The 12,909-nt window shown below is 33.1% G+C and overlaps 1 protein-coding gene across 3 annotated transcripts in view; it reads right to left on the reverse strand.

The window, feature by feature from the left end:
* The window catches only part of LOC143249817 (gamma-tubulin complex component 3 homolog), a 65,710-nt gene extending 57,140 nt beyond the window's left edge, over positions 1–8,570 (reverse strand). For 2 of the 3 annotated variants that reach the window (XM_076500329.1, XM_076500308.1), the window contains exon 1: positions 7,958–8,570. In XM_076500329.1, the coding sequence (XP_076356444.1) occupies positions 7,958–8,159 (202 nt within the window). In that variant the 5' untranslated portion in view covers positions 8,160–8,570. The remainder of the gene's footprint in view (positions 1–7,957) is intronic. The other variant, XM_076500318.1, reaches the window with a different exon arrangement.
* Between the last annotated feature and the right edge of the window lie 4,339 nt (positions 8,571–12,909).

A 12,909-nucleotide genomic window follows, 5' to 3' on the forward strand; every position in this document is an offset into this window, starting at 1 on the left:
TGGTGGATAAGAAAAGAAAATGAAAATTAAATACAAATTCCATCACACAAACAAAAACAAAGCTGCTAGTGACATCACTTAAATGTTCAAACTGTTTGCTTGCCATAACATTGAGACAAAAATTAGAAGTATTAAAAAACTACTGATGAAATTAGCAAACACCCATATATATAAATACATATACATCTGTTTTTTCAACATGAATATTTTAACCAAAAGTTAACATTTTTCTTACCTGAAAATGTAACTCTAATATATACTAACCTTCTCACATAGATTAGTTATCTTCCTTGTGCATGTGGCCAAGATATTTGTATGCCACTAGCTCTGAGGCAAATCACACCAAATTTCATGCATCATAGTGCATTTAAACTACATTTATGTAAGACAAGATCATTAGACAAAACCTCTCCATCAATTACAGAAAGACACAATGTTGATGTGCAGTAACACCTACAATGCACTTCATTCATGATAGTATCCTTCTTTGATAAGGGAAGACAGAAGTGTGCACCAAGAGGTGAGAAGGACAGGCTGAAACAAGTAAACCATAATTTTGGGTCAAGAAAGTGTTAATTTCAAAGAAAATTACTCGCCTATTCACACAGACTAGCTAGAATTTCATATTAAATTGGTGGATGGTCCAGTGCAAAAAATTTTCCTAGATGATCTCATTTCAAAAAGTGCCCAAAAGGAAGTTCATGGAGTGTGACACTTCATTTTGGCCAGAGTAAATGTGAATGAGCCCAGAAGTGTATGCCTAATGCTTGAAAGTAAATGACCTTAGAATGGGTGATTCTTGAGTGGTTTAAGCACACAAAAAAGCAACAACACAAAACTGACTGAGTGAAACATAATCAAGTAGTCTACCAACAGAAGCAGGAATAAGAACATGTCCAATAAACAGAAAGAAGGATGAACATTTTAAAGCAGAGTGAACATTTCTCCTGTGTACAAACACCAAAGGTTCTGTCCTCATCCAGAGATGTGCCTCAAGCAGAGAGGGAAACATTGGTGAAGAGAAAGGTCCAGATGTAGAGGCTGTAAAGGAATGTTGAAAGTAGAATGGACACAGTCCAGTCACCATGACAATCCTTCAAAGAATGAAGAGGTTAACAAACAAGGTAAACGAAACCCCAAAAAAGAAACCTTTGGATCAATACAATCCACTATAGAAAACATGTGTACTTGCCCCAAAGAAATGAAGGGTATCAAGGAAGTTAGAGTCCATCCCTAAAAATAGTTGAACCATAGAACTCCACATGCAAAACCTGGTGACCAGATAAGTCATAGCTTGCAGGCAAAGAGAAGACTGAACACAGCTGACAAGAGATGAAAAAAACACCCAGCAATACCAAATATGGAAGACATGAGAAAGCATTGGCATCTCATGATAAGTTGATCTCCCTCCCCAAGCCAGCTCCTGTAAAAGAAGGGAGGTATTAAAAGAGAAAATCACCCAAGAATCAGCCAACAGAAGACACTTGTCAAAGAAAAGGAGTGCCAGCACAAGGCTGTGAATATGATGAGTGAAAAACATTATGATGCCATGAAATACAAAAGGAGCTACATGATTTTGGAGAGAAGCACTAGGAAGACAACAATGAGGAACACATGAAGAACAGAGCAAGAGAGATGTGAAAGAAAGTGTTTCAAACATTAACTCTGATCAACAGCAGACCACATGAAAAAGATTAAAGGGTTAGAGGAAAGAGATGCAAAGAGAAGTGAGGAGAGAGATCAAAGGGAAGGATTTTAGTAAATTATTGAATAATAATGCACTAACCAAACAAATCAGGTTAAAGTGGTGGACCAACAGATCATTCCCAATTGATGATAAAGAATTTCAACTGACTAGATGGGAGTAGAAGGCCCAGTAAAAATGAAGTAATCCACAATATTTCAAACAATGGCTGCTATGTCTCCATCAGTTAAGGAGCTTCTAGAAGTTGTAGTAGAAATAAAACCTGTGTGGATGTCACCCATATATGAATAAATACCAGTCATACAAGACTTCATGACAAATCTTGAAAACTTTTGAAATAAATACCAAAAAAAAAAAAAACCTTAATTCTGTTAACAATGCAAATCTGAACCAATTTAACACAGATGAGAAATTTAAAATCATCTGGCCAACATAATGCCATGGAGAAGAATTATCACAAGTGCATGACATTAAGGCCAATGGATAGCAAATCTCTTAGGCAGACACACAAGGAAGAAGCACACATCTTCCACAAAAACCAACCAGCTGCTGGGACAGAAGATGAGAAACTATAATACAAATCACTGCCTAAAGGTTTGTGTATACTCCGAAGAAGTTTAAGCCAACCTGTCACAGATGTAACAGAAAGAACATCTCCTTATGATTTCAAAATGAATGCAAGAGGAATTCTATTATTTATGGCTCTGAGAAGAACCTTTGATAGTTTTAAGAAAACCAAATGTATGTATGAGTAAAGGAAACAAACATATCAATGTGTTAAAGTTTCTAACAGAAAATCTAATAAACTGTTCATCATTTACAATTTTTATGCTGCATCAAGTAAATTATAGATGAACTAACAAGAGGTGAATTTGGAACAGTATATACAGTATCAAGTGGGTAAAAATTCTAAATGCAATTCTGTTTAATTGTTAAATGTTTACACTGTTTCTCAGTACATCCAGGCTTTTAGCAAATGACCTAACCACAAGTGTTTTTACAGGCAAAAACTTTATATTTGAAACAATAAGGGACTTATTAGTTCATCTAGATTGTCCTATCTACTAAAATAAGATCAAACTATTAAAACAAACAAACTAAAAGCCACCCCTTATTATTCATGTATTTACCAAGCCTTCCCTTAAATTTACTCCCTCCATTACACCCACTGAAAACCCATTTCAAAGACCAACTACCCTGTTAGAGAAATGAAACTGTCTTGGCTGACGATGATTCCTACCATTCTCAATGTTAGGTAGGAAAAAAGATGCTACATCAATACAATTAATTCCTTTAACAATCTTAAAATATCTCAACCAGATCTCCTCTAAATCTTTTTTTTTTTTTTAAAGAGAAAACAGTTTCAGAGATCTTAACCTCTCCTCAAATGACAACCTTTCCATCTCAAGTATCACTTGTAGCCCTCTCTGAGCCATTTCCAACAGTTCAATGTTTCTCTTAAGGTAAGAAGCACAAGACTGAACAGAACTCCAAACATGGTTTAACCAGTGATCTTTACAATGAAATTATAACCTCTTTAGACTTGTATTCAATTTTTTTTGTAGATTTAACTTAAAATCCTATCATGTTTGACTGAAGTCCATCTAGTCACTTTTCTATCTAATTAGCCAATTTATCCTCCATACCTATAGTGTCATGTGGCATCTTGTAAAATGCTTTCTGAAAATGCAGATATGCCAAATCAACATCCATACCTGAATCTGCACAAACAATTTTTTTTCAAACATGAAAAATGGATAAAAATATTTGATCAATTTCAGTATAACCACTCATGATGTTAGAAAAACACAGGCTTAAGATATCTTGATAGAAATTAATAAAAACCCTATAACCCGTGCAAGGTGGACCCTTCAAAAACACTTGGGTTATTGAGTCTTTATTTATTTCAGTACAACTATAATATTGGTGTCTACAACACAGAAAATACTGTTGTCCTTACAGTTTAATCAAGTAACTGATTATAAAATTGAGGAAAACAAAGACATTTTACTTTGGCTTATTGGAAATGATTTATAGATGTATTACTACTGCAGAATTATTCTGGAGATAAAAAGGATATATAGGTTAAGTTTATTTTCTCTTGAGAAAAGAAGAGTAATAAGTAATATGGGTGACAGATAGGTGTTAAAGACCTCTGAATTATTTGCACCATATTTTAAAGACAAGAAGATAAAAGGAAAAAAAAGTTTAAGATTTGAAAAAGAAATGTTAGGTTCCAAATAAAATTTTTTCAAGCTTAAGCAAAATTATATTCAAGAAACTACATTTGTCTTTAACAATAAGACATGATCAAGTTGATGGAATGGCCTTGGACTCACCATTTGCTTCCATACTAGCTAATTTGTTTTTATCTTATCACAAAACTAAATGGTTACAGTCCTGTCCATCCAAATTTAACCTTTAAGTTTATAAGTGACATGTTGATGACAGTTTTATTGAATTCAGAGAACAGAGCAGTGTCAAAACGTTTCAACATTATATAAATTTTAAATAAAGGACTATCAGGTTTACAGTTGAGGAACAAAGATAATCTAAATTATCTTTTTTCAGATCTAAATGCCATCAAACTGAATGACAGGTTGGAAACCAAGTACAATCATAAACCAATATTTTTAGTTGCAGCATGTTTATACTTGACTGTTACAAAATTAACTTAATCACGATTCTAATTCATAGATAACATAAATGTACTAGAGTTCTTATTGCAATTTTCATGATGAAGTTGTCAGCATTAAAAAATAATTGATTAAAAATGCTTTCCCTCTAGCACTTATCAACAAAAGTACTTATGAATATATTAATAAAGTTTATAACCCCAAGATTCCAGACTTCATTATTCACAAATGTCCTATCATCTTGGTGTTACCCTTCACTGGTTTTCATGGATCAAACTAAAATTGAAAATCAAAAGCATTCTGTAATCGACTTATCCCCAAGTTTGATCAAGTGTGATGATCAAACTGAACAGATGAATATGTAATTTTTTTCCTTTTTAAAGACAAAACACCTTCTTCATAAAATTGCTGGTGGTGTGTCAGTACATCTGTCCATGGTATAGGCATGGCTATACTCTGTCAAAAACCCAAATTCTAGCTAACAAGCATGCACAAAAAATCCTTTCAACAACTGGAACTTACAACCATCTAAGCAAAGACTGTAACAAAAAGCCTAACATCAAACACTTCAAAACAACAGACTCAGCAACAAATAAATGGAAGTTGAGGAAAGAGAAAGCACTCCCAAATAAATATTAAACTCAAGTAAATAACCAACTAATAACACCTCTGCATCTCAAACTGAGATAAACTTATCATAACCAAGATGGTCAAAAGTGACAACTTCATCAAAAAATCAGATTTACACAACATTTAATAGAAAAGAGTTTTATCTGTTGATTTTCAATAAGAGAAATGCAAGATATTTTGTTTTTGTCATACTAAAAGTTCTGAGGCGAAACTACTGGTTGTAGTATACAAAATTTACAAACAGCAGCTTATATCTCGTAATAAATAAATTTTGTATGCCTAATTGTTTATTTAATTGTGATAGAATATTTTCAGTAATGCAGACAGAAATACTTATTATAGCATGCAGTTTTCTCACCATTGTTTTGTCAGAAGTAGTAGTTCAAGATGTGTGAAATACAGATCAGTGTTCTAGGAGAAAGCAAAATGTAACACCCAAGTTATACACAACAATGCTCATAATAAACTTGTAACTATAGTAACATCCCACAGAAAAGACAATAAAAGTATTAGATGGTACTGGCAGTCAAAAGTGAAGGTTTTACTTAACTTAAACAGTTAGCACATGTATGTAGGCCCTGGTTTTACTGTGAGTGTGATGTTCATTGTCATGGGAACAGCAACAGAGGGCAGTATGGCTAAAAGAGTTTTGATCAGATTTGAAGCCTCTAGACTGAGGAGTTCAAAGGCACCAAAAACACATGAGATTAGAGCATGAACACATATGAGCCTGTAGACATGTTGCTTGACCAAAACAAACCACATATTACTCAGCTTCTACAGGTAGTTTTTCAGAGGAGTAATGGTTTAAACCTATTGGTTAGGACCCCTTTCAATCTACACATGCAGCTAACCTTTGAAAATTTACTGACTTTGATTTTTCAATCTAGACATATGCTATGTAAGATTCAATACTTGAAGCTTCTGGATCTAACCAAAGTTACATTTTTTTGTGTGCTGAAACTTCAAAGTTCCTATAGCTACCACATATAACCTGACCAATGAATTATGCATCCCAGGTTTGCAGCAATTATTAATTCAACTATTAATGATTAGAAAGGATATTTTGCTGTCAAGGGCCTCCCATATGCAGGCTCGCTCAAAAGGTTTTTAATGGTCTCACTTTGTGGTGCTAGGACTTAAATGTTGAACCAATAGAGTCAGCAATCAAGCCAAGGTTTCAACTCTCTTACATCAACCTCATTACGATGGCAGTCAGGTCTAAAGAAAATATGGTTTTGTATACCGTTATCTATATGAATATGTGTGTAATAATAATTTCATCCCAACAGAATTTTGTACATCAATGTACATATTTATTTATATGTCAAAATACTGTATATGTATAAACATTTATGATGTTTTAAGTATGTCTTTTCAACATGATTTTGTGTAGTAAGTACAACTGTTTGGAAAAAAAATGTAGGTACCTCTAAGCACATTACATTTTTTTTTATGACCATATGGGTTCATTAATATTTTGTAATTACAATTTACTAGTGAAGGTTCTATTTTAATCTGTGAATGTCATAATGAGTTAATTTTACTTTTTTATATTCTAATATTTTACATTCTTATGTAATGGGTCCATATTAATGTAGATTTGTACTTTCTTGTAAAATAATGTAAAGAAAATGACAAAATTCATTAATGAATCAAAATATTGTTTAAAGGCCAGCTTCATGGTGTGTTTTGTTAGTACTGTATGTTTTATGTTATAGAGAGACAAATTTTTTTTTTTTTTTCAATGTGGAAAGGGTTATGTTTCAGAAATTTCATAAGATACATGTGTTTGGTAAGTTTGGTTTTGTGATTTAATGTATGTTATGAATCAACAAGTACTGTGGTTATTAAAGGTTCATTGAGTTTTGGTTTTGTTTACTCATCATTATGAAAGGGTTTTTCCATGTCATTTTTGATTGATATAAAAGAATTTTATTGATTAATTGCTGTTATTAAAGTGTTTTTATGTGTCATTCTGTATTAAATGGTTAATTTTTGCATTTATCTGTCAGTTTCACTTCAAAACTATGTATTTTATCTTTGTTAAATTATTTTTAGGTTTTTATTTTACTTTTTTCAATAATTTAATTTTGTAATCATGCACAGTAATTCATTGTTTAAGAGTATTTGTATGCAAGTATGGCATTTTGTATTTTTCAAAACAATTATGACCAGCATGAATTTAAAATTCATTGGTTTAAATTTAATGGATAGTTTGGGAAAAGCCTCAATTAAGAAAGACGTATATTTCCATATTTTGTAACATAATAAATAAACTAACTTTATTCTTTGCTCTGAATAACTAGGTTTCAAACATAGTTGAAAATATCAAGTTACCTTCCTATGTGATACTTGAAATAGGTAATACTTCTTACAATGTGAATAACGTTTATTACTTAATGTAACATTGCATAAGAATGTTGATAGCAGTGTTATTCAACAGGTGTTCAAGTGATATTTGGAACTTACAGATCTACCTTTTTTTTTGTTGTACTTGTAATGTGAATAACTATTACTCAAGTAGTGCATGCTGCACAGGCTAAATGCAAACCTTCTTTAAACTAAGAAACCTTGATTTTAGCAGTCTACCTAATAGGACTTTATCATCAGGAGTTTTAGTTTACAATAAATATTAAACTAAGGCAGATACATTCAGTTTCAAATATTAGAAAGTAACATAATTTCAGTGTTTGAAGTATAAAGTGTAACCATTACAAGTTGGGTAACATTAGAAGGTATGTTTAATGTTTTAGCCTATCTAGAATTTAAAAACTGATACAACTGCCATTGTTACTATCAGTATTAGTTAAACAATAAATGATATTCGTATTTCATATTAGACGTGTATGGAAACAGTGTACTGTGTATAATATTTGGGAACAATCAAACACATTCATTCCTAGTGACTGGAAAGCTAAACACTGATAATTATTTAAACTATATAACTTATTAAATTTATAAATATGCAATTTTAGAAACATACCTGTTGAACTTAAACCTGTTACGTGACTGCAGAGTTTATAAACAAGTGCTGCAGATGTTCCCGAACATGAGGCCATTCCTTCAGATATAACATTACTGTTAATACTATTATTATTAATAATATTAACACTAGAGTTTTCACTAGCGTCATTTAAATTTGATCTGCTATTTTCACGACTAGCGTTGTGATGCGAAACTGGCATTTTACATTTAGCTTAATCTCATAGCTTTAGCAAAATCTTCAGTTATTATGTGATTACTACTAGCACTACTGTTCACAGGTACAACGTGAATCCTTTTTAGTTATTTACATAACACTACACAGGAGCCATATCGACGTTACTGACGTTTTGGTAATTTTTAATAATATAATTTTTAGGCCTAACTTCAATAACTTTTACATGAATTCAAATAAAAATCAAAATAAATCTGCGACAAAGGAAAAAAAAAGTTATAACAGGTATTTAATTAAACCCGACAATAGATCTCTTTAAGATATAAAGGTATTTGAAGACAAATTGGCTTAAATTTTCATAAACGCAGAAAATTACATAAACCTAATCTCCATTTTATCTACCCGCCATGGGCAAAACGACCTCTATGCATCATATGTTGTTGCTTGTTTTTTTCTAGTTGATTATGGATTGGTCATAATAATTTATATTTTTGTAATTTAGTGATAAACGGCACTGAAAGTATTAATTTATTCAATCCTATTATTATTTCTTACCAGAAACCCACATAGGACAAGTGTAAAAAAAGATTCATTAAACATCATTATGAGTAAATTTATGATGATTTTCTTTAATTTTATCTTTTAATCTATGCTAAACATTTATCTGCCTCTTTTTTTTTTTTTGCATTTAGGTTTTCCTGGCCCTTACTCCTGTCTATTCTTAGTTTAAATCTTTCATTACAACTGAGTTAATGCCCTTAGCAAATAAGTCAGCCCTTACCCTATTTAAATGTAAATCACCAATTTAAAAAAAAAATCTTTCTTCCACTGATTACATCGTAATCTGAGGGTCGCGGATTCGAATCCCTGTCGCACCAAATATGCTTGCCTTTTCAGCCGTAGATTTAAGCATGCGATATGAAATCTGCTTTGATTTAGTTATTAAATCACGTGATTCTGACCAAATCATCTCCCTTGCGTGTTCTTAGCCATTACCTTGAGGAGATGTCAAAACACACTCAGAGACCTCTGATCCTTGTATGAGTAGTGAATCCTTGGTTCATAGTTGTAGACTGATTATTGCTCTTAGTAGTTTTTCATCACTTCTGCGTGACACTAGGTTTCATTCAATCCACGCATGTTCCAGCAGGATACTCAGCTTGAAGAGGCTTTCGACTGTCTAATAATTTGGGACCTCACTAATTAGAGCCCATTGTTTCAGTTTCAGCTACTGGGTAAAGAGCTCTGATTTATAGACTTTTCCCACCAGCAGAAGGAATTTTCATTGGGTTTTGATGGCCTTAACTAGAGCTGGAGTGGTGTTATCTTGGTTGGCAGTGGCTGAGTGTCTTATACAAACTACCTCTAATGCCCGGCATTTCCAGGTGATTAGGGCGCTCAACTCCCAGTCTGAAGTTCGCTTTTAAGTCGTGGACGTTATAATGTTTCGATCAATCCCACTATTCGTTGGTAAAAAGAGTAGCCCAAGAGTTGGCGGTAGGCGATGATGACTACCTGCCTTTTCTATAGTTTTACACTACTAAATTAGGGACGTTTAGCGCACGCAGATAGCCCTCGTGTGTAGCTTTGTGCGAAATTAGAAAACAAATAAACAAACTACTTTATTTACTTTCAGACATACTAGACACTGTTGCATCTTGATAAGACCCTCAGTCATCTTTGCTGACCTTGTGCTGAGATTAATTTTCGGGAGTAATGTTCTATCACATGTTCTGGGTACATCGTATATCAGCTGATTTTATTGAATCTGTAGCTGCAAAGAGATCAAAGTCATGGATCTTTACGGCATTAGTAAACTACCAACATTATAAAGATAACTTCTTCTAGACCTAAGTACTGTCTCATACAACCACCTCTCTTCGGTATATAAATTTTCTTCTTGGTCATGAGTTTTTTTATATTTACAGAAAATCCAGTTTCTTAAGTAACAAATTTTAACACTTGATAATACGAGAATTGAAGTAAAGGCAAAACACATGTTACCAGAAACGGAAACCACCACAATAATATCTTTTGGCCAAGGTGCAAATATTCCCTCCTTCCTACTTACTCTACGGTATTTTTAGTTAAAACTAATTTTCTAAAGAAGAAAATTAGATAGCTGCTATATAAAGAGAGACTTGGAAAGATATACTGAAAAATAATATTTAGTTACATCAAAACTATCTGAGTTTTAGGTATAATTTGACTAGATACGATGTATAATACATAATGAAAAACCCCAAGCAACATCAGGCCACCTTCAGTGCTAATGCATCATCGGCGATTCTCAAACAAATTTACATAGCAGTGGCCATCTCTATCTCCAAATTGGCTGTCCCTAATTTAGCAGTGAAAGACTAGAAGGAAGGAAGTAGTCAACATTACCCGCCACTAATTTTTGGGTTGCTCTTTTCCCAAGGAATAGTGGAATTGACTATAACATTATTCATGTTTTAAAAGGCGAGCAGGTTTGGCGACGGGGATTCGAACACGTGACCTGCAGATTGTGAGTTATTGCGATAACCAACAAGCCATGCAAAGCTCTAACAGTATTTGTACAGCACTTTAAAATGATGAAATGTTACCTTTACTAAGGATATGAATGTCTCAGGCTGGTTACAAAATTTCAAGACTTACTTCCAAAGTACAAAGTTCATTTTAGACGATGTTACAGACAAACTAAATCTCATGCTGCTGAGTTGAATAGTAATGCCAGATTATTAACAAGAAATATTACAACTCTCATGACTTGTTATTTCCATCAAACAAAGGGGATGCTGTACATTCGAGGCATTAAATGAATTACCAATTCCAGTGTTACAACCATAACACTCATTGAAAGATCATGTGTTATATCAGGAGATAACTAAGAACATAAATATCCAGAACAAAATTGGTTGAAAAACTTTCTTGACTGAGTGCAATGTTAAAATTACACGTGCCCGGCATGGGCAGGTGGTTAAGGCATTCGACTCCTAATCTGAGGGTCGCAGGTTCAAATCCCCGTCGTACCAAACATGCTAACCCTTTCAACCTTGGGGCGTTATGATGTGACGGTCAATTCCACTATTCATTGGTAAAATAGTAGCCTAAGAGTTGGCGGTGGGTGGTGATGACTAGCTGCCTTTCCTCTGGTCTTACACTGCTAAATTAAAAACGGCTGACGCAGATAGCCCTCGTGTAGCTTTGCGTGAAATTCAAAAACAAACAAACAAAACTGTATGTACATCTGAGTAAACAAAATATTTTTAAAAACTTTTACATTAAAATAAGAAGGCTTTGTTAGTTTGTTTTAGAGCAAAGTCACGTTTGGCTATATGTTGTATCCACCTTGGGGAATTTAACCCCAGGTTTTAACATTGTAAATCTATAAACTTGCCCCTATCGAACAAAATATGAACATATAAAATGAATAATAAGCCTGTATACCATATCTGCTCTCTATGTTTACCTGTGAGCCTTAAAAATGGAACTTATAGCTTGTTTTCAAGTTGTGGCTGATGAACCATCTGTCACTTTCAACAGAGATCGTGTGTTTGGCATGGCTGGTATTCTCCATGGTGTTGGGAATGCAGTTTGTTTTCTTGATTTTGTTTTTCTCAATCTGTTACGACAAATTATGTTATTTCCTTTTCTTCTTCACGTTTTCATTTTCTTTCCTAACTATATCTATTTTCATTCTTTTTACCATCTTTGGGTAATATCTCAATTTGTTTATGAGTTTAGAAGTATAAGTTGCAATCTTATTACGATGTTTACTCTAACAGTTCTTGTTAACAGTTTTCGGTAAGACAGCATGTTTCTTATGTATTCCATCCATTTGGTTTCATAACATTTTTTTATTGCTGTTTATGTATATTTACAAGGAACTGATTGTTGTTTTATTGACATTTTAGTTGGCTGTTTCATATGTTGCTGTTTGCTTTGATTCGCTTGTTATCATCCAATTCATCTACCTACACCTTTCTAGTCTGGGAATTTTTATATTTGAGACCATATTTTCACCTTGGGTATTAAATGGCTAGTTTTGCATTAGAATGGTTATTCAAGGGATGGTTGAATATGATGTTCAGGAATAGAAAGCCGTATTTTCTTTCAGTAAACTAGATAGTGGTTTCTCGTGATTTCTTTACCCTTGCATTTGAGCACGAGTGAACGAAGAACACTATACCGATGAAGTCTCCTGTGGAGGCCTGGCTTAAGTTATTACTAGATTTTCTTGTACTCAAAGCTAACGCTTTTTGTTTAGATTTATCTTTATTTAAAACGTTTAGTAGAATGATATTTTGAGCTTAATGTTTCAATATAGTGTTTTGTAAGGTTTAATATTATTTTTGTTGGATTTGTGGCTTATTTTCATTTCGTACTTTCACTTAGTTGAAACTTACCTTGCTGGGTTGGTAAAATAAACAGTTCAATAACGTTTCTCTTGTTATCTTTCTCTTGTCAGTACAACATAATCTCAACAGATACCTTTGCCCTTGTTTTATACTTTTATTTGTGATTTAGTGATTTTTTTATAATCACTGTTCTTGTACACCTTCCGTGATTCGACTTTTGCCTCCTAAGAAGCTCAGTTTAGCAATTGAAGAGATAAACAGATATATATATATATACTCTCTAACTCGGTATCTTTTAAACCTTCAGTTAGTGGGCCCAAACCGACTACTTTGAGGGATATTCGCGAGCTGAAAAATACTAGACGGTTCGATATAACATTTCTTGTTTCAAAACAGATGTGTGTCGTTTACATTACAAACTTTAAAATAAGAGTT

The sequence above is a fragment of the Tachypleus tridentatus genome, chromosome 1 (genome assembly GCF_004210375.1).
Source record: "Tachypleus tridentatus isolate NWPU-2018 chromosome 1, ASM421037v1, whole genome shotgun sequence".
Taxonomy (NCBI): domain Eukaryota; kingdom Metazoa; phylum Arthropoda; class Merostomata; order Xiphosura; family Limulidae; genus Tachypleus; species Tachypleus tridentatus.